This window comes from Lynx rufus, unplaced genomic scaffold, assembly GCF_022079265.1.
Source record: "Lynx rufus isolate CCGP_SWC_20201006 ecotype Redwood Valley unplaced genomic scaffold, mLynRuf1.p SCAF_6, whole genome shotgun sequence".
NCBI classification, from domain to species: Eukaryota; Metazoa; Chordata; class Mammalia; order Carnivora; family Felidae; genus Lynx; species Lynx rufus.
The window spans coordinates 133,551,819-133,574,455 of NW_025814878.1; the positions used below are offsets into that span (position 1 = coordinate 133,551,819).

A 22,637-nucleotide genomic window follows, 5' to 3' on the forward strand; every position below is an offset into this window, starting at 1 on the left:
ACGATGCGCTACCCCGAGAGAGGGCCTTAGAGCCCTGTAAGGTGTTTTGATTGAGCACAACCAGTAAATAGAAGCCTCCAGGGAGGATTTATACAGAAGCACTAGATCAAGTTCCCTGGCTCATTGGTCCACTGCAAAAACTTTCATGCTCAGGTTTTGTTTTTCCACGGACGAGGTCTAAAATGAGGAGCAGCCATTCCGCCTTCCAACAACCCACCGTGGCAAACCCCAGGGGAAGACGGTTTGCTTTTGGCGTTGGGGTTGCTCGCTTTCCTTTTTATGCTCACCTCCCGAAACGCGTTCCGCGGTCGACCCAAGGCTTCTGAAAAACAGCGGCAGCTCGGAGGCGGCGCATCGCCATACATTCCAGCCCGAAAGAGAGGCGCCCCCGCCTCCGCGCGCCGGGCGGCCGCCCGCTCCGAGCAGCGTCGCCCAGCGGGCAGAGGCGGCGGGTACGTCCCTTCCCGTCCCGGGGCCGCCCTCCTCCCGCAAGCCCTCGGCGTCCGCAAGCTGCCACCTCCCCGGGCGGCCCGGGGAAACTCGGCCGGCGCTGGCAGGTCGGGCCGCGGCCGGGCGGACGCCGCTATTGGCCGGCGGGGCGGCGGAGGAGGGGCGGGGCCGCCGTGATTGGCGGGAGCCCCAGCCGGAGGGGGCGGGGCCACTATATCAGAGGAGTCCCTGTAGCGCCGCAGGCAGTCGGGCTGCTGGAGTGCGGCGCCGCCGCGGAGACCCGGGCAGCCGGCGGGCGGGCGGGCTGGCGAGGGGGTGGCGGGGAGGGCGCGGGGGGCGCGGAGCACGGGTCTGCGGCGCTGCAGCCTCCCGAGGGCCAGCCTCGCCGAGCCCGGGGCTGGGTCTGAGCGGTGGCGAGGCGGCAGCCCCGCGCACACCAAAGAGGAGGCGGCTGTGGCGGCAGCGGCGGCCCCAGCCATGCTGTGCTATGTGACGAGGCCGGACGCGGTGCTGATGGAGGTGGAGGTGGAGGCGAAAGCCAACGGCGAGGACTGCCTCAACCAGGTGACGACGAGGGGCCAGGCGGGGGCCCCGGCCGGTCCCCCGAGGCGGAGGGGCCTCGCGGCGGCGCCGGGCTCCGGGGCTCGCCGCCTGCCAGGGGGCGGGCGGCGCTGCGGCGGCGGCCGGGCGGGGGGGCGGCTTGGGGGGGGGGGAGCGCGCCCCAGGCGCCCGGCCCGCTCCCCGTTCCTCCCCGTGGCCGTGGGGCACGCGGTCCCCGCACGCTGGGAGCGCGTGGTTGGGGGGGGGAAGCTCCCACCCTGCCCCCCACCCCACTCCCAGTCCCGCACTTTCCCGGAAGAAGGCGGTCCAGCCCACCTGCCGCAGGTGTGTGCATGATGCCGCCTTTCGGGTCCCCCGCGGGGCCTGGCAGCGCCGCCCGAGTCCCGAGATGAGGTGGCTGCTGGCCGGCGCTGGTCCCTGGGGTTGCTTGGCAGACAAGCCCGGCCCTTGTCTCTTGCTGCTTCTGAAATGGACCGTTCACCTGCACCTGCCGGTTTGCGGGGCTCGAGAGGACCTTGGGTTTTTGGTCATCCCCCCCTCCGTTGTCTTTAAAGCTCGTGTTTCCTAAGGAGTAAAGAAGAATGGTTCCAAACAGTGCATATGGGTATGACAGACAGCAAATTTGATCTCCAGTGGGACGCCATGCCCTGAAAACCCCCCAGACCTGAGATGTTTGGAAAACCTCTTTTAACAAGCTTCGCTGACACTTGTGGCGTGTTTCCTCGGCGTGTTTGTTTTTTTGGAGTCCAGATGGTTAAAATTGTCCAGATAATCTGCCAGATCAGCTGTGCAGATTGTGCTGGTGGAGGGAATTCCCGTGATGGGAATAAGAGGGAAAATACCCCGTAGATTCCTTTCCTCAGCCTTTCTGGAAGGCTGGTTTTAAGGACTCCTTTTTCTCTACTGCAATCGACCATCTCCTCGGTGTTAACGGAAGCACAAGCCTCACTATTGGTGTAGGAACACGGGAAGCTTAGAACTTTGTTGTTACAGCTTTAAGGCAGGAATTGTAACACCTTCCTTGAACTTTGCAAAAAGTAGGCAGGGATCTTAGACCCAGATGGAGTCCTTGAGTTTTGCTTTGACTACATGGACTGTTTGCTCATCCATGCTGCATTCATTTTTGTTTTAGGTGTGCAGGCGGTTGGGAATTATAGAAGTTGATTATTTTGGACTGCAGTTTACGGGTAGCAAAGGTGAAAGTTTATGGCTAAATCTGAGAAATCGGATCTCCCAGCAGATGGATGGGCTAGCCCCTTACCGCCTCAAACTGAGAGTCAAGTTCTTCGTGGAACCTCATCTCATCTTACAGGAGCAGACTAGGTAAAGTGATGCTGAACTAAACCAATGTCAACCAGACCTTTGATTCCGTTGAGAAAGGGCCGTTGCACCTCCCCAGAGATGTTCACAGGCAAATTTGTTTGCTGCAGAGTGAGTTGGTTCATAACTGAGAAGTTTTGCACGGCACAGCCCTTTTGTCGAGGTGAACAGGGAGCCGCCTAGTTGGCCTGGGGTATATTTTCTAGCTCTTCCTGTGGTTTTTCTTGTCTTTATAAACAACGAGGGAGCAGGGTTGAAGTCTTACTAACACTCAGGATCAGTGCCACGGCACAGGAGGGAAAAAAATTAGAAACCCAACTGACTTCCTGATAGCAGCATCTAATGCCCGATAGTAACCTCTGTCTCGGCAGTGTTAATACAGGTCATTGTAGACTGTTCTAACAGAAAGCAGGAAACAGTTCCTCTTGGGTTACTTAAACTTAGTCAACTTCAGCCTAGTGTCAGATTACAATATGCAGCAAAGAGCTCTGTCCCACTTAATGCAGATTTCTTTTTTTAACTTTTTACATTTCTTGAAAACTTAGTAAGAAAACTTTGTAAGGTGTAGCCAATCTCCAGCCCACAAACATGTTTACACGTGATTGTTTAGACTGTTAAATTTATCTTCTAGAAAACCACCAGTAGTGGTAGGCAACTAGGGCATGCGGTTTCCTTTTTCCAACAGAAATGTTTTCTCTCCTGGACTGACTGTAATACTTTTCAAGGATGAGTCAAATTAGGAAAGTAGTGTTCAGTATTTATTGCTGAAATGCAAGAGACCTAAATCTTAGAGTGGCATGTAAACAAACAAACAAACAATGACGAAAAAGAAAAAAAATGACTTTTAAACACAACAAACTCTGGGTCTAAATTCTAGTATTTTTCATAATCCTTTGGTTTGGAAAGTTGCCCTTACACATGAGAAATGTGAGTGTGACAATCTTGAGCAATGTTAAGTGAGCAAAACCCTTTAAAAGTTGTGGTTTGTTTGTTTACTTAAGAACTGATAGAAACATCTTTTGAGATACTATTTGAATTGGAAATCTCTCCTTGTTGCTGCACTTTCAAAGGTGAAGGAGATGTTCAATTTTTTTTTGTTTTCTGAGACAAGCTAGTATATTGAATTCTCAGTGCTCCTGAAAATGTCTTGAAAAATATTCACATGATTGCATGTTTAAGGATGTCTTAGCTGTGTATATTAATCAGAATAAGTTGGTTTTGGGGGGGGGTTGTTTGGTTTTGGGTATTTGTCTAACTTAAAGCTGATTTGTGAAAGTTTCCACTGTGCCCTTCAGTGTGATAAATTGGAATAGAGTAAAAGGATACAGAAACACACGTATATATTATAACATATTGGAGTTTTCATTGTGTGGTTCTGTCATGATTTCGCAATAATTTCTGGGCCTCCAGAGGCAAATCCATTTTGATGATACAAATTTATTTTTTAAACCTGCAGAGGCTTAGAGGACCAAATACATCATTTAAACAAAGGCTGCGGTCATAATAGTATGATACATTTATATTATGAATGGTTACAGACTTTAAAATTTGCCACTAGATGGTCTTTACCTGTGCTTTTTTTGCAAGTCAGTTAATAACCATTATCAAGTCCATTTTATTTATGCAAGATATTCTGTGAATTAGAGTTGAAATAAAATTTCCTGTTACATTGACTCAATTGACTTTAACTCCTGAGACTCATGCCTCATAGCACTCTGAGAAGGCACATACCTAGTTAGCCCAGGTAATTTTAATTGATCTTAGTTCCTTTTGAAATCTTATTGAAAAATCAGTGTGATCTAAGCATTTGACTTACTTTTAAAATATTGGCGAATATTACTTGTTTTCAGGAGGTTTGCCCAAAATGCAGAATTTGAAGAAAATGCCTCCTCAAGTTTATACAGCATTCTGCTTTTAATAGCTAAAGCGATTTGTAATTAGCATTTGTGCCTTTTCATTAGGATGAGAAGTTGTCCTGGGTCCAAAAAAGTCACAATTAGCGTTGTTTTTATGTACATGATACGACAGAGCACAATTACTTATTTTCCCTAGCGTCATGTTAGCCAGATAAAGCTGGCTGGTAAACTTTTTGATGTTTAGCAGTTCATTATAAAATATTTATGTAAAATGCCGTGAAAATAAAATAAGTCTGCGTGTGTTGTCCATAAGCCCAGCTTTGCCAGTTCGGTTATGAGTGGTGATTTTGTACCATCTCAAAGTCATGAGGGTACGTTTGGTATACTGAAAAGTGTCTGGACAGTTTATTAAATGGGGCTGAAATATCCTGGCCAAATTGGCCTCTGTGGAGAATTAAAGCAATGTACTCACAGTAGAGCTGGTCTAAGTGGGGGCAGTGAATCTGTTAGTTTGCAAGAGACTAGGGGGGCTGCTGGGCAATAGGCTGGAGGGCCTGTTTGTAACTGGAGACTGGGGGGGAGGGCGGCGGTGGAGGGGGGAGCCGAGGTGGGGGGCGGCAGAGGCCCTGCATTCTCAGTGCAGCCCGGCCCCCAACTACCAGGGTATACAGACTTCCAAGACCGAGTCCCCCCCCCCCCGCCCCCACCCCACTTCATTTCTCTTAAAAGGCCAAGAAGAGCTGGTCTCTAAAATCCCCTCTAGCAGTATTTTTTTTTCTTTGCTTCTGCTTCCCCTCTATTTTCCTTCATGTTTCCCTAAGTATATTTTTCCGAAAACAAAAAACAAAAAAACACCCAACTGTATCACATGTCTGCTTAGATTGATACAGTTAATCTGGGCTCTGATTTGGCCTAATTTTAGATTCTTTACCCAGATTATTACGTTTGCCTTTGAATGAGGGTCTGGAAAGTCACCAGAGAGTCTTGTCCAGACTCAGCTGGCACATTTGAGAGACAGAGACAAGCAGGTATATCCAGCAGATGTTTGCCGTGCTGTGCATTGAAACTAAAAGTGAAACGAATGTATTCTGGAAGTAGATCTGAAATAATAATGATCTTTGAAATTCTTGCCTTTCAAAGGCTCTCAGTTAGTCACAGCAATTCAGACCAGATTTTGTCAACATTTTCACAGCCAGAGGTTAGAGAATTATATGCTTCGTCTTCAGAGATGGTGATCATACCATCCACGGCCAATAAAATCTGTTTCTCCGGAACTTTGCCGCATTTTAGCAGAGTTCTGTGGTCTTTGCACTCGGGCTTCGTTAAGACTCAACGACACCCGAATTCTTTCCCAGAAATCAGCCTCAATACAAGGGTTCCATGAGTCCTGAACTAACTGTTCAGGGAGATGCTGTAATGCTGAGTGTTGAGTCTCATCAAGATTTCAGTGATGCGAGCGAGGGGTGTTGAGTTTGACTTGTCCCTTGTTAAATCCTGCCGTCTCCCAGGCTCCACTCATTCATCACTCCTTTGAAAAGCATCCGCTGGGCCCTGCTCAGGAGACTGAAGTGTCCCAAGGCATCACGTAGCTTTCCTTTAGAGCATCTAATGAGCGTATAATACTACTGTTTACCTATGTGACAATTTGTTTATTGTCAGCTACTCTAATAATTTAAATTCATGAAGCAGGGGACTGATCAACATCGTATCTCCAGAGTCTAGCAAGTGCCTGGTGCATAAACATTTGGTGAAACAATGAATTAAGAAATTAGAGATAAATAGAGGTGGAGTTAACGGACAGGGATAATATGAGTTTTCTTAGTGAACTGATGTTCGCCAGTTTGCTTCTATGAACTGAAAAGTTTAAGACTATCTGAGAGACGTCTCACCATTAAAAAATGTATCGTAGGGATTATTCTCTGTTAAGGATTTGCTCAGTGCTTGGCATTCTTTTGCTTCCTTCCTTCGGCCTCTCCACTTCACCCCAAGCCATTTGTTTCTTGTGGCTGTTAGTTCTCATCTAAAATAAACTACCACTTGCCTGGACCTTCTGTGAAGTTCAGATAGTTTTCAAGCTAGAGGCTCTCTTAAATCTAATTTTCAACCAATTTATAGGTTCTAAGTACTTCCTAAACCCAATTTTTCCCTTTCTCGCAACAAAAATCACTTAGATGTCAAGATCTAGAGAAGATAGCACCGTTGAAATCCACAGAGCAAATGCCACATGCAACCATGGGCAGATTTGAGGTGGTAATCTTGAATGTGTTCCGACCGAATCATACGGATCTCAGCCAGGGCCTGCAATGATGTTCGAGATCTTTCAACACGTTGTCACTGTTGGTAAAGGTTGCTTAACATAATTTACCTTTTAGGATTCACGATGGGTAGGATGTCACAACAATATTTATCTGCTATAAAGGTGTCACTGTGTTTTACATATCAACTCTGTGCCTAAGAGTAGAATGGCACATTCCCTTTGGGTTTTTTTTTTGTTTTTTTTTAATGACCAAACTCAAAATAGGCCCCAGGAAAGTAAGACAAACTTGTATATTGTTTCCAGAAAGAATTGATTAGATTTCTGAATTCTAATTTATCTATTAACTCTTTCTTTTTGCTCAGAGTGTAGGCTGTTTGCATTATTGTCTGTTTATGTTAGCCACAGATCTCCCATCTGGGCACATTCAGTATCTTCATCAATGTCTCGTAGTTGTATATTTGTATGAAGGATCCAAAGAACATTATTGATTTTTCATGCAACCCAAGTGAACTTTTAATTTTAAATATGTAGTTTTAAATAAAACTTGACTCTTTAGACAGCACATAGGGTCAGACTCCAGGGGCACCAGGCACACTTATTCTCTGAGTCCTGCCCCCACTGTAGCCTGCCTCCAGACCTCTCCTCAATCTAGAATGGCACTCACCACAATCTAGACCCTTGGGAGAGATTGTAGCTAACACTTTTAAACTACACGATTGCTGGATTGTTGCTTGCCTGGGTCAGGTATCTGTTGTGAGCGAGTAATCCTGTTTTTTCCAAGTGCTTCTGGTGTGGGTTGTCATCGCTTTTGATGTTGGGGATTTCCCTTACCCCCCCACTCCTGTATCTTTTAAATGCTTTGGAACCTTAGGAAGAGCGAATTTATCCATGGTTCCCATTTTGCATTTGGGGCTTTGAGAAGGATTCCCTTAAGCTGAATAGAGACTTGACTTGGTCATTACTTGGCCATGACTCTTTCTCAGTTGCAAGCCTTCCATGGAGTGGAGGAGATCTGATAGTTCATTTGAGGTGTAAGAAGCTATTCATTTGAATTCTTTTTTTTTTTTTATTTTTTTATTTTTTTTTTATTTTTTTTTTTTTTGGGACAGAGAGACAGAGCATGAACGGGGGAGGGGCAGAGAGAGAGGGAGACACAGAATCGGAAACAGGCTCCAGGCTCCGAGCCATCAGCCCAGAGCCTGACGCGGGGCTCGAACTCACGGACCGCGAGATCGTGACCTGGCTGAAGTCGGACGCTTAACCGACTGCGCCACCCAGGCGCCCCAATTCATTTGAATTCTTAACCTGACCCTGAGGATTTTCACTAGAGTTATTTCCTCAACCTCTTATGAAAATTTCCAAACATGCAGGTAAGTTGAAGATTTTCGCAGTGAACACCAATACCCCCATCTAGATTCTACTGTTAACCACTTAATCAGTTTAATATACTTGCTTTATCACACGTTTATTTCTGATGCTTTTCAAAATAAGTTGTGGATACATACACTTCCCCCTAAATACTTCAGTATGCATATCATTAAGTAGAGCTCCATATTTGTCTACAGTTCTTTTTTTTTTCTTTTGATAAAATATTTACATATGATGAAATGCACGAATCCTAATTATACCGTTTGCTGAGTTTTAACAAACAGATGTGTCTGTTTAAACAAAATCCTTATTAAGATGTAGAATATTACCGGCACTCCAGAAAGTTCCCTCAGGCCCATCTGCAGTCAGTCCTCGCCCCCCGCCTTCCCTCCCGCCCCTCCACAAACAGGGTTTGTTTTTCCAGCATAGATCTACTTCACACACATGGAATCACGCAGTGTCTGGCTTCTTTTGTTCATTATGTATTTTTTAGAGATTCATCATACTGATGTATATCGATGGCTTGTTCATTGCTAGATAGTATTTCACCCTACGAATATACTACTGTTTGTTGACCCGTCCTTCTATTGATGAACACCTGTTTTCCAGCTATTGTGAGTAAAGCTGCTGTGAACATTGCAAGTACAATCTTTTGTAGACCTGTATCTTCATGTCTCTTGAGTAAATCTAAGAATGGGAAAGCTGGATCGCAGAGGAGGTGGTTGTTTAGTTTTGTTTTTAACTTTTTTTTAATGTTTATTTTTGAGAGAGAGAGTGAGTGCAAGAGTGTGAGTGAGGGAGGAGCAGAGAGAGAGGGAGACACAGAATCCAAAGCAGACTCCAGTCTCTGAGCTGTCAGCACAGAGTCCGACGCAGGGCTCAAACCCATGAACCATGAGATCATGACCTGAGCTGAAGTCGGACGCTTAACCGACTGAGCCACCCAGGCAGGTGCCCTGGATTTGTCTCTCTTGATCAATAACGTCAAACACTTTTGTCATGTGCTTATTGACCTTTCCTACATCTTCTTTTGTGAAGTATCTATTCAGGTCATTTACCCATTTTTATCGAGTTGTTACCTTTGTTTTTGAGCCATACCTATTCTTTATATATACCAGTTCTTTGTCAGAGATACGTCTTGTAAATGTATTTTCTCCTGGGGCTTGCCTGTTTTCTTAATGCCTTTTGATGAGTAGAAATGTTTGATGTTGGTCAAGTCTAATGTATCAGTTTTTCTCCCTTATGATTCTTGCTGTGTCCTGAGAAACCTTGGCCTACCTTCCTCCCCCCAAGTCATGGAGCTATTCTCCAATGTGTCCTTCTAAAAGTGTTATGGTTTTAACTTTTACGTTTAGGCCTACAGGCCATCAGGAACTGCTTTTTGTTTCGGTGGAATTTAAGATACAAAACAAAAACATGTATAGTAATTTTTTCTTATTTGATAGTTTTTTTTAGGTTTTTATCCAGTAATCTCTACACCCAGTGTAGGGCTCGGATTCATGATCCCAAGATCAAGAGTCACATGCTCTACCAACTGAGCCAGCCAGGTGTCCCCTTTTTCTATTCGATAGTTTTTAAATGTGATTTGGCAGTTAGTTTGGTTTAAAACAAACTGATGTGGTTAAATGGCTCATTGGACTGAGGCAGACACACTCTGGGATGATCTCAGAGGGGGTCTAACTGGGTGGGGAACACACCAGCCACCACCAACGGATGGGATGGCCAGGTTCAGTGAGTCAGGTCTCGGGAAGAAATGCTGTTCATAGATTCTTAGCCATTTGAAAGATGTTTTAGGTTAGTTACTTAAATGCGGAGTCTAATAGTGAATGTGGATATAGTTGATTTACATTTGTGTCACAAGAAAGTTCTTCAAAATGATGTCACTGGGAAGATACTGAGGGCAGTGATTGGGCATAACTGCCTATGGTGGACAGGTCAGTGACTCCCGTTGGTTTGCAGAAGGTTCTGCTTTGATTATCAGATGATTTCTTTATGAGACAAATCAGTGTTCAGGGGACACTTCTCTGCTTACAGTCGTTAAAACATAAATGACCTAACTGTATGCCTTAAAACTATGGAAAGGAATTAATTTTTACAGTAGAGGAAATTTGAGGTACTCTGAAACAAATGTATTAAGGATATGTGACTTTTTTTTTTTTTAATGAGACTGGGGCGTTTCCGTCATACTGTTTGTTTTCAAATCTTCCATAAGGCTACAACACGTGGGAGTTCATCTCTACCCATGATGCAAAGTTAGTCAGAATGTTTCACTTTGGGCCTCCAACCAATCCACTCGTCGACCGGATCCACGTTCTTAGTTACTGAGTAAAACCTTGAACAACCAGGCAGCCGGAAGGATAGAAAATGCAGTTTGAGCCTATGTCTGCAGGACATATTCACAGACATTTACTTAAGACAAAGAAGTTTTTTTTTTTCCCAAAGGCTTTCTGTTTGTGATTCTAGCATGTAGCCTCAAGTGAATTAGATAGGTCTACCGCTTTTGATCTTTAGATAAAAAAAAACTAAAAAAAAATTCACTGCAGGCAAGACCTCTTTGTCCACATCTGCTTGTTTTGATATTATCAGTAACCTTTCACCCACTTTACAAAAAAAAAAAAAAGGGATGGGGAAGAATCCATGAACCAGACAGTTACAGAGCAGATGGTTCAAGAGAAAATGATTGGGGAAAAAAATACTTGTTTCAAAATCACCCCAGGGGCCCCTGGGTGGCTCAGTCGGTTAAGCGTCCGACGTCAGCTCAGGTCATGATCTTACAGTTCATGAGATTTAGCCCCGCGTCGGGCTCTGTGCTGATGGCTCAGAGCCTGGATCCTGCTTCGGATTCTGTGTCTCCCTCTCTCTCTCTGCCCCCTGCCCCATGGTGTCTCTGTCTCTCAAAAATAAATAAACATTTAAAAAAAAAATCACCCCACTAACTGTTGAGCCATCCCTGGATTCCTTATCGGAACGTCTCCAAGCTCTGTCATCTTCCCTGTTAGAAAGAGCATGTTAAATAGAGTCTGCTGATGGCTCACCACAGCTGGTGACCTTTGCTGTCACTGCTCCATGGTGCCGTTCTCCTAGAGAACATAAAAATTTGTCACCCAAAAACCAGTTTGTGTCTGGAGTTAACTGTGATAGGGATATGCACCTTCACACGAAAAAGCTGTAAGTTCCATCTAAAAAAGGATCTATCAGATATGTTCATACTGTAACCCCAGGGTAGGGCTTGGCACGGAGGCAATGAATGACAAATATTTGTTGACTCAAAACGAAAAGGTTGTTTTACAGCCATGAAATTGGCAAAATGCAGGAAGAACCGTATAGGAGACTTGACGTAAATAGTAAAGGGGAGGATTCTTCCACTCACAGGGTATCGATTGCATTTCGGCCTAGAATGTGGAGTACGTACAAAAGGCCGGTTGTTCTCCTCCGTTTAAAAAATTCTGACCCACAGGCCTAGAAAAGATTGGCGTTCGGTCTCACCCTGCTGACCACCTGTTAATACTCTGTTACTGCTTTTTTTGCCGGATTTCGGCAGCTGCCTCTCCAGAAGCGGGTGTGGACAGTTTGGAAAGAGAAATCGGATAGACTTAGCAAGTCTTCTGTTGCAGGCTACACACAACTCTTTCATAAAGCAGAAGACTAGTCTCTAGGTTGATCGTGGGGCAATACGTGAAAAGACCTTTCCACACGAGCAGAGATCAGATTTAGAAGACTTGTTTTTTGGATTCCCCCTTAAAATCCTACAGCACACCATTTCTTCTTTAGGCACGTATTCAGATTTGTGTCTCCTACAAACACAGCCCCAGCGAAGAGAGACAGATCCGTTCACCAAGATGAAGTTTACCAAATGGTCATCTAAAAAAGGCTTTCGAAGGCCAAAGCCGCATCGTGACGCCGACATCCCGTGGGGAATGCCCGCCCTCCGCTGCTCAGATAGCTGTTTCAGAACGAGTTATTTTCGTGCTTATTTCTTTGCCCCAGTAGGGACCCCCTCCTCAGTTTAGCAGCGTGTCAGAAATACTTTAAAGACTAACAGATGTTTGGGTTAATAAAAACCATGCTTCTCTCCTTTCAGTGCTGTTATGCATTCTTACCGTGATTTCTTCATCGGGGCTCTCGATAAAGACAACCCTGCAGTATTTGGCGGAGTGTGATCATTTTAAATATTTCTTTATCATTCTAGAACACACAAAACATTGAATTCAAACATCTCTTCAAGGAAGATTAACGGCTCTTGCCTGCCTGACATTGTGAGACTGTCCGTAGAGCCCCTCCTTGTGTGTCTCAGCCCCTCTTCCCTTGGCGTTTCTTTCACTGCTCATGTTGTTCCCTCCACCGGGGACGTCAGACGTAAGACGAGAGTATAAATAAAAGCATAAAAGCAGTGTTAAGGATACCCAGCTCAAGCGGGAAGCTGGGCTTACGAGCCCTATTCAGAGCAGTGTTAGAGCTTTACTGCTGGTCGTAATTCAGTTGTTAGTGGAAGGAATATTGTGGCATTTAAGCAAGTTTGAGAGGCTATAACAAGTCATCAAAGGAAGGTTATACCTGTACGTTTGCCAGAGACCAATTTTATAATCTAGACTGGCCTGTTGCACTTTGGATGCTCTGTTGAGAATCTTGGCGGAGCCGGATTGGCAGGCACCCTACGTGGAGTTTCCTAGGAGTTTCTAAGTCTGACGTACCTCACAGTGAACGGAGCGTAGTATCATATGCGACGGGGGCAGGCACACAAGGACTGCAACTTAGGTAGGGAAAGAAACTGACCACAGGCAATGTGCAGTTTTACGTCCATTCGTAGAGCTCTGTGGTGCCAGGGACATTTAAGACATCCACTTATGTGCAGCTAACTGTGGTAGAAAATCAGAATATGTCAAATACTGTAAGAGAGGAATAAACAGCTTGCAGGTGATATGGACAAAAAGGTATCTAAATGAGGGGACAAAAAGAATACCGCGCAGGACACAGGGAACAGCCAAGACGAGAGTCGTGGAGACGTGAGTGTGCTTGGTCTTTCCAGGAAGAGGAATTGTCCCTTTCCCAGGGCACAGTGGCTGGAGGGAATGGTGGATTGTGTGGCTGGACATCGGGGGCCACACCCACAGAAGCTTGGGTACACGCCAACAGCACGCTTCCTCGGCAAACAGTCGGGATCCCTCGAAGGATTTTTTATTTATTTATTTTAATGTTTATTTTTGAGAGAGACGGCATGAGCAGGGGAGGGGCAGAGAGAGGGGGAGACACAGAATCCGAAGCAGATTTCAGGCTCTGAGCTGTCGGCACAGAGCCCGACGCGGGGCTGGAACTCACGAACCGTGAGATCATGACCTGAGCTGAAGTGGGGCGCTTAACCCAGGCACCCCTCCCTTGAAGGATTTTGAGCGGAGACATGGCAAGCTTATCCCAGAAGAAAGTAGCTTGGAAGATAGATTAGCAGAGTCAAGAGAGATCAGCTTTGGGGAGATTGTAAATTCTCTGACAGTTGAGAGCCACAAGTAGGACATCTGAGGTAAAAATGGGAAGAGTGTAACTGGATTTAAGGAGTTTTCAGAGACAGAAAGTAGATGGGAATAAAATGAAGAATCAAAAGTGGGTCTTGGGGTAAAATAATAAACGAGTCTCTGGTTTTCACTGGGAGAAAAGTGGGTTTGGGAAGGAAGACAGTGAGTTTGGTTTTGAACAGTGAAATTAGGATACTGAACATCCAAGTGGAGACGTCTGTAAGCAGTTGGACATCTGAATATGATGCTTACAGTGGTTGGGGCAAACACTAGAGATTTGGGGGTCATTTGAATAAAGGTGAGGATCTAAGATACCAAGTCCATGTCAAGATCAAGTTTATGTGAACAGAATTTCTTTTAAAAAAAATGAAATGCGGAAACCTCTGTGAGATTATTTTGTATGTGCTAAATTGAATATTCCTGAGCTTGTCTCAGATTTGTCTGAGTTACGCTTTTTATTCCGGAGAAACGAAAGTCCTTAGATTTATTTTGCCTTCATACTAAAAACAAAAAAAAAGTTTTTTAGTGGTGAGCGTTTTCAGGGTGGCTTTTTAAGTGACTGTGTGTTCCTTACCGAAAAGGGATTGTGAGATTGCACATCAAGCTAGTCCCCCGGTTGAGCTTGACATCAGGCTAGTCCCCAGGGTAACCTCATTGTCACATTGCTTTGCAGGCATATCTTTTTCTTGCATATCAAGGAGACCCTCCTGGCCGGCCACCTCCAGTGTTCCCCGGAGCAGGCAGTGGAACTCAGCGCCCTCCTGGCCCAAACCAAGTTCGGAGACTATAATCAGAACACTGCCAAGTACAGCTACGAGGAGCTCTGTGCAAAGGAACTCTCCAGTGCCACCTTGAACAGGTGAGGCTGCTGTGGAGGTGACTGTTTACATTCATAGATCTAGTGAATTTATACATATTTCCCAAAGAATATGAATCTATGGTATATATACAGATATTTGGTAAGGTTAAGACTAGGCCGTTACCCAGTTTAGCCAAGTTGTTTTCTAAAGAGTCTCAGCCTTCCTTCTGAGAGATTTACAGGCACAAAACAATCCACCTAAATCTATGCCCTTATATAAAATGCTATGGAACGGGAATTTTTTAAATCTCTGAACTCTTAAGAATGCAAATCTCTGGGTGGTTCAGTCGGTTAAGTGGCCAACTTCTGCTCAGGTCATGATCTCCCGGTTCGTGGGTTCGAGCCCCAAGTTGGGCTTTGTGCTGACAGCTCAGAGCCTGGAGCCTGCTTCCCATTCTGTGTCTCCCTCTCTCTCTGCCCCTCCCCCGCTCCTGCTCTGTCTCTCTCCCAAAAATAAACATTAACAAAAAATCTAAAAATGCAGGTCTCTTCAAAAGTCTGTCATGTCTATTAGTATTTTCTTCATCCCAGCAAAGACTAAACAGAGACCAAAATAGGTGTTATCTTAGTTATCTGTTCTTGGGGGACAAGTTACCCCAAAACTTAGTGGCTTAATAACTATATATCACACTTCTGTGGGTCAGGAATCTAGCCATGGCTTGACTGGGTTCTCTGGATCAAGACCTTTCACGAGGCTGCAGGCAGACTGTTGGTAGAGTTCAGTGTCATCTGAAGGCTCAGCCGAGGGAGGGGTCCCCTTCCACGTTGATTCTTGTGGCGTGTTGGCAGGGCCTTATTCCCTCACCTCATGGGCCTCTCGAAGGGGCTGTTTCATAACGAGGTGGCTGGCTCCCCCCAGGACCAACAGTCCAAGTCAGAGCAAGAGAGAACACCCAAGACAGAGGTCAATGTCTTTTTAGAACTTATCTCAGAAGTGACATCTCACCACTTTTGCCATATTCTGTTCATTAGAAGCAAGTTATGAATCCAGCCAGTGATCAACACAACAGGCACTCAGCACTCAGGTGAAGGGATTCGCACAAGAGTGTGAATACCAGGAGGTGGGGATCTTCAGGGACTATGTTAGAGGCTGTCTGCCGCAGTAGACAGAATAAATCCTGCCGATGATCTAATCAAGCCCTTAGAATGCTATATATATATTTTTAATGTTTGTTTATTTATGAGGAGGGTGGGGAGAATGAGTGGGGGAGGGACAGAGAGAAAGAAGGAGACACAGAATTAGAAGCGGGTTCCAGGCTCTGAGCCATCAGCACAGAGCCCAGTGCAGGGCTTGAACTTACAAACCACGAGATCATGACCTGAACCAAAGCTGGCCACTTAACTGACCCGACTGTGCCCCCCAGACACCCCTATAATGCTATATTATAATGAAACTTACAAAGTAGACCCTTGCATGAGAAGTACCTACATACAAAACGTCTCATGTATATTTTTAGAGATTTTCCATAATTCTTCCAATTCACCTCTCTCCGGCCTCTCCTCTTGCTTTTTTACTAAAATGTCTAATAGCTGAGATCTGGAGCAGTGTCTTAGAAGTATATTATTACAAATTTGCTAAACAAATGAAATGTCATTGCTATATCACTTTAAGTGTTACACATAAATGGCAGTGTCTGTATGATTCACTAGGGAAGATGATACAGATTTCCTCTCTAAGGACCACATGCGTTAATCTGCCCACGCCTCTCTGCCCTTTTGGCATCCTGCAGCATTGTGGCAAAGCATAAGGAGCTGGAGGGGACCAGCCAGGCTTCTGCCGAATACCAGGTGTTACAAATCGTGTCCACGATGGAAAACTATGGCATAGAGTGGCATTCCGTGAGGGACAGTGAAGGGCAGAAACTCCTCATCGGGGTTGGACCTGAAGGAATCTCCATTTGCAAAGACGACTTTTGCCCAATTAATAGGTAACGTACCTACGTCTTCCATTTTGTTTCAGCCCCGAATGTGCATATATCCCTTTGTAGCTCTGATTATTAAAATAGATAAAACTGGAAAGGGATTTGCTAGACAGTTAGCTATCCTTTGGGGATGAAATGTTTCATTTTGGGTATGTATATTAATTTGAGTCAGGCCTCGATAACCATTGAATTACTCTTTAAACTACAAACTCAAGTGTATTGATGTGGCAGTTAATATTTTTTAAGTACGTTCACTGCTGTAAAACTCTCGTTTCCACCTACACACGTGCGCACACACGCGCATCACTCCCAACACTTCTCTCCACAACTGGTTTCCAGCGCGCCTCTATGACTGGGGAGCCAAGTGCTTACTAGGAGTCGTAGAGCGATCTGATTCTCCTGCGGGGTCCTGAGCACAGGAGAGTCCTACGAAAGGGCACACACCCTGACGGGCCTCTCCTTCCGGGCTTGCTCACCTTCTCGTCCCGTGTTTCAGGATTGCTTACCCGGTGGTCCAGATGGCCACCCAGTCGGGGAAGAACGTGTACTTGACCGTCACCAAGGAGTCCGGAAACAGCGTCGTGCTCTTGTTCAAGATGATCAGCACCAGGGCCGCCAGCGGGCTCTACCGAGCGATAACGGAGACGCACGCTTTCTACAGGCACGTAGCGCTCCGTCCCCACTGCCCGAGCGTCTGTCAGCAGCTCTAAGTTTTCAGGTGCCACCAAGGGGCCTACAGTTGCTGGTATCGCCGTGTCCACGAATCTTGTTCAGAATTCAAGAAATCCACCGCTCTCGAACATTTTGTTCGTTCTATTCTGCGTGGCGGTGGGGGCCTTCTCAACGTGGTACTGCTTTTACCACAGAACGTGCGTGGGAGTGAGCTGCACAGACCCCTTCCCCCCCGCTTCTCTTGCCTTCTTTCCTCACGGCAGCTCCTCTCCCGGGAGCTCTGAGTGGTTGGACCCGTCCCACGACGGCTTTAACGCATCCCCACAGGATGACCTAACCGTCCTTGTGGGGGAGCCGCTATCCCGATTCCTCACTCCGTAGTACAAGGATTTTTTTTTTTTTTTTTTTTTTTTTTTTTTTACTGACAGTAGCAATACCCTCGTTTCAGAAGGTGCTTTAAGGTAGACTTGTGATTTGACCCAAATATTTGAGAAATTGAAGCTAAGAAATTTAATTGCCATCTTAACCTTTTTTTATGTTAAGGTAGACCCACAAATCTTGGAGCAGAATGGAAAATTTGTAGAAATTTTTAACATAAAAGCCAGGACTTGAAAGAAGAAAATGTCCTTTTTTCCTCACCACAAGCTGTTTTTGACGACTGCTTGTGTCCCCGGAGGTGAGGGTGCGCGCTCACTGTTTCTGCGTTTATCACTCCTTCGTCAAGGTCCTTTGGGGACACTGGAGAAACCCGGAGGTAGAATCATGAAAATGTTTAGCACAGATACCACTGGAAGAATTTACTTGCAGGCATGCACACAAGAATATAAATGTCTGCTGCCACAGAATATTCTCATTCACGGCAGCATCTGAAGGTCTGAGTCACAGAAGTGCCCGGGCTTGTAGGTATTGACGTGCCGCGTCTCCCTGCAGGTGCGACACGGTGACCAGCGCCGTCATGATGCAGTACAGCCGAGACCTGAAGGGCCACTTGGCGTCTCTGTTTCTGAATGAGAATATCAACCTCGGCAAGAAGTACGTCTTCGATATCAAAAGAACGTCTAAGGAGGTGTATGACCACGCCAGGAGAGCCCTGTACAACGCCGGCGTCGTGGACCTCGTTTCGAGAAGCGACCCCAGCCCTCCGAACTCCCCGCTCAAGTCCTCGGACAGCGGCCTGAACTGCACCAGCTGTGAGGGCCTCAGCTGCCAGCAGACCAGGGCGCTCCAGGAGAAGCTGCGGAAGCTGAAGGAGGCCATGCTGTGCATGGTGTGCTGCGAGGAGGAGATCAACTCCGCCTTCTGCCCCTGCGGCCACACTGTGTGCTGTGAGGGCTGCGCCGCCCAGCTGCAGGTGAGGGGTGCTCGGCGGCCCTCCCCTGGCGGGCGGGCTCTCTCCCCGCTGTGACCCGGGTTCCTGAGCGCCTGCTGTGTGCCAGGTGCAAGCCGGAGGGCCCCGCCACGCCCGGCTAGGGTCCCCGCGTTCGGGGACCCCAGAGGTTGCTCTAAGGGGACATTTTGGATCGCCATAGTATTTGCCACAGTGTAACTGCCGTAAACCGTAGGCTTTTTTCAGGTTCTGGGAACGAGGCTCAGGTTCACAGGGCAGCGCGTCTTAGTCAGTGGGGTGACCGGGGGCTAGAACCCAGGCCTCCTGACCACTGGTTCAGGACTTGCAGCTTCCATTTGTGTCTCTTCCCGCTTCCCAACGCTTCGGATGGTTTTTGTTTTGTTTCGTTTTTTAAGTTTGTTTATTCTCATTTTTTTAATTAAAAAAAATTTTTTTAAGTTCATTTATTTATTTTGAGAGAGGGAGAGTTGAGGGGCGGAGAGAGGGAGAGAGAGAATCCCAAGCGGGCTCTGTGCTGTCAGCACAGGGCCCAACACAGGGCTCCAACCCACAAACTGTGAGATCGTGACCTGAGCCGAAATCCAGAGTCAGAAGCTTAACCGACTGGGCCACCCAGCCTCCTCAGGAGGATGGTCTTTATTATTTACTGAAAATACTTGAAAAAGAATACTTAAGAGGTTTTAGTTACAGCTACCTTGTAGTTATCCATGGGTGGATTGTTTGCTCTGTGATTATCTGTGATTAATTTTCTTTGATGGCTCCATATGCCTCTAGGGGGCATCTTGGATTGGCCTTTAGTAAGTCAAACTAATTTTAATATCAGTACAAAAAATAAAAGTCATGTATGTTTTCCTTTCTTGCACCTTACATTTCCTCTTACAATAATTTTTTCTGTTCGTTTTCATTTCTAAGAACTGTTTGCTTAATGTCAGTGTGGTTTTATTTAAAAGAAGCCCTCAATACATTTAAAAATTTTTAAATAGTAGGAGGGGAGGCGCCTGGGTGGCTCAGTCAGTTAAGCGTCTGACTTCATCTCAGGTCACGATCTCACAGTTCACGGGTTCAAGCCCCGCATCAGGCTCTGTGCTGACAGCTCGGAGCCCGGAGCCTGCTTCGGATGCTGTGTCTCCCTCTCTCTCTGCCCCTCCCCGACTCATGCTCTGTCTCCCTCTCAAAAATAAATAAAACATTTTTAAAAATAAATTTTAAAAAGCCCTAAATATCCAGTGCTTCAAAAGCTGCTAATTTCAGAACTATTTTTAGGGTCCTATAATGAGCCATCAGGATGCCTTTGTCTTTCTGAAGAGTAGATCGTTCTACTACAAGGAGTTATTTCTCCAGAAGCGGTCACAGATTTGCCTTTTTCCACCTACTTGGTCTGATCCCCATGCCTAAGGCTCCCCTGTGGCGGCGGCGGCGGGGGGGGGGGGGGGGTGGGAGGGGGGTAGGGGGGAAAGGTGGGGGAGGGACAGTGCTTGCTGAGAAGCCAGCCGGGGATGTGGCGCTATGACCTGTGACTTGGAGCAGAGCCATGTTCACTGGCCACATGGCATTAACCCAGTGACGCTGGTCGGAGTCAGCCAGCCGCCCCGACTCCGGAAGGGTCTCAGATTTCCTGCCTCACTGCCAGAAGGGGTTACAATCGGCCCCTGGAGGGACCACAGCCTTCTTGCACGGCAGTAGTTCTTCAGCAGCCACTCGTTGTGCCTGGTTTAGCGCGTGACTGCAAACCTAACTAATTGCCTGCACTTCATACTTTTCCCCAATATTCTGAGCCCCTTGTGAGGTATAGAATTTCAAGCCCGTTAGAAAACAAAGATCTCTACCAGTGGAGAGCTAGAAATAATTGTGACCACCACTTCCTAGCAAACGGAACAGAGTAGGCGCCACACGTGAAACTGAAGACCCATCCTTGAAGGTGTCCTAACAAATACTGTTGGCTTCTCTTTTCCAGTCCTGTCCGGTCTGCAGGTCGCGGGTGGAACATGTGCAACACGTCTACCTACCGACCCACACCAGTCTCCTCAACCTCACCGTGATCTGACGTGTCGTGCACTTAACTGGACAAGCCACGTTTCCGTGAACTGCACTATTACTTAAACTAAAAAACGATCGTGGAGAAAATAAGTACTCTGACACCCATCTGCCATGCAGTGTTTAAGAAAGCAAAAAAAAAAAAAAGGAAGACTCAAAAGAATATTCCTCCCCATCAAAACAAACCATGCGTAGAATCCGCACCTGCAGTGGTGGGGACCAGGAAGGGTTCTGGGACACAGACATGTTCCTTGGGCTCATTCTTCTTATGATCAAGTAAAGGAATAAGTCAAATCTTTGATGTCAGTTAAGTGGCAGCATAGCCAAAAAGTTGGGTACCCTTTAGGAAAGGATCTTGTTAAGTCTCCTTAATGTATCCCAAGGTAAGTTTCCTACTTGCAACAAATTTTGTAAGAATTCGTTTTAAGAATTTACTTGGTTCTTTTTGTACGGTCATGGAGCTCTGAACATTTTAATAGGAAATTTTTCTTAAGGAAACCGTCATTTTAATGTCATTTCTGTTTTTATAACTTGGCCGAGAATGATTGGAAGGCAAAGAGGTGCAAAGATCAATTCTGCGACTTGTAAAAGGTTGATCACCAGGTTGCCCGATGTAAACCGGTCTGGCTGGCGGAAAACCGGTCACTCAGTGTGCACGGCTTCCTCTTCCCTCCCCGTCTCCTCACCCCCACGTCTTGCGATTTATAAGACGCTACCGGTCTGGTAAGAAGATTTCTGTGGAGCAGTCCTCACTCCTTGGGCTCTTGAGTTGGTGGAGTAGATTATTTAAGTTGAAGAGGGAACCCGCGTTCCTCGGAAAGCCAAGTGTTGCTCGTGGAGATGAAGCTTCCCGGTATACAAACCGGGGGGTTCTCCACTTCTCCCCAAAACTCCAGCTTCATCCGGTGGGGTCGCTTTTGCTTGAGCCATCGAGCCTTTACAGCCTTATCATAGGTATCTTAGAGATTGTATGCTTTTTGTTTCTGTTTTTTTTTTTTTTTGTAAGTGCTTACGTATTAACGTTCAGTTGTCCCCTCCCTACGTCTCAGAGGGGTTTGGAGCTTCTTTGTTTCTTTGTTCTTAATCAAGTTATCCACTCCCACTTGGGCATTTTGGACGCTGGTCAGCTTGTGGGTTTTCTAGGACGTCGGGACACCTAGATGACCTTATTGGGTGCAATACTAGCTAAGTTAAAGCTAGGAACCTACACTGTCACTTTACTGAGATTTCCGAGTATACTTTTCATATTGCCTTAATGTAGCAGTAATGTGTTTATGCATTTGTTTCTTTGCACAGACATTTTGTCAAATATTAAAACTCTACTTTTTTATGGCACATATTAGCATATAAGCCTTTATTCCAAGAGGTATTTATTTTTTCACTTGTAAAAAAAAAATAATGTTTCCACATAAAGAACTCTGTTATATCCTCAAGGACTTCTGTCTTTTGTATTCAGGATAATAAAGACTTTAAAGCAAACATGGCTGTTGGAGTCATCACAGTTTTTGTCGTTGAAGCCAGTTGTCTTCACTAAAAAAAAAAAAAGCATTGGTGACATCACGCTTGGTATCTATTGTGGTCATATATGGAAAACTTGAAAACGTTGGGGGTATTGGCTCTAATCGAGAACATTCATGCACTTATTCACTCCTCTGCTTTCTGGTCTAGGATTGAAATGTAGGTGAAAACGGAGTAATCTATGTAAGCAGATGCAAAGTAAAAATTGGGGATGGGACCAGAAGGTGTTGGAGGAGAGGAATGGCAGAAGTGGAAGGTAACAATTTAATTTTTTAATGTTTATTTTTGAGAGAGAGCTCGAGTGGGGGAGGGGCAGAGAGCGAGGGAGACACAGAATCCGAAGCAGGCTCCAGGCTCCGAGCTGTCAGCACAGAGCCCGAGGCGGGGCTCAAACCCAAGAACTGTGAGATCATGACCTGAGCCAAAGTCGGACGATTAACCAACTGAGCCACCCAGGCGCCCCTGGAAGGTAACGATTTAGACCCAGATGATGCAGCTAGTTAGTTGCCTGGACAGATGAGTACCTGTCGGGGTCTGAACAGTAACGGTCTCAGGGGACAGACTCTGGGAATATACTTTGTGGGATGCCTCGCTGCTGCTGCTGGGATCTGCTGTAAGCATGCCCGGGTGTGCTCATTTGTGCTGCTGGGTGTCGTCTAGAACGCGGCACGTTATATCTGTAACTGGTAATTAGCTGTAGCAGTTGAAGGATGTGATTTCAACTGCAACAGAAGTTCAGTCCGGCACAAGTACGATCATTTCCAGAAAATAACCTTTTAAAAGTTGAGAGATGGGCATTTATTTTCTACGATTCCTGTACCTGATTCAGTCTTCTGTCGATTTCTAACAATCCTTCGTTCATTGAGTACGTAAGTTATTCTTGCATGCTGGAAATTTAACGAGGATCAAGACGTGATCCATCTGTCACTGCTTCACATAGAGAGGTTAAATACTCAAAATCATAA

The 22,637-nt window shown here is 46.0% G+C and overlaps 1 protein-coding gene across 1 annotated transcript; it reads left to right on the plus strand.

Moving 5' to 3' along the window:
- The first annotated feature begins 775 nt into the window (after positions 1–775).
- MYLIP (myosin regulatory light chain interacting protein) lies at positions 776–21,633 on the plus strand. Its single transcript, XM_047101713.1, has 7 exons — positions 776–1,014; positions 2,144–2,334; positions 13,993–14,178; positions 15,909–16,106; positions 16,597–16,761; positions 17,703–18,123; positions 20,075–21,633. Exons 1-7 carry the CDS (start codon positions 928–930, stop codon positions 20,162–20,164), a joined length of 1,338 nt encoding a protein of 445 aa, XP_046957669.1. The 5' UTR covers positions 776–927; the 3' UTR covers positions 20,165–21,633.
- The last annotated feature ends 1,004 nt before the right edge of the window (positions 21,634–22,637 follow it).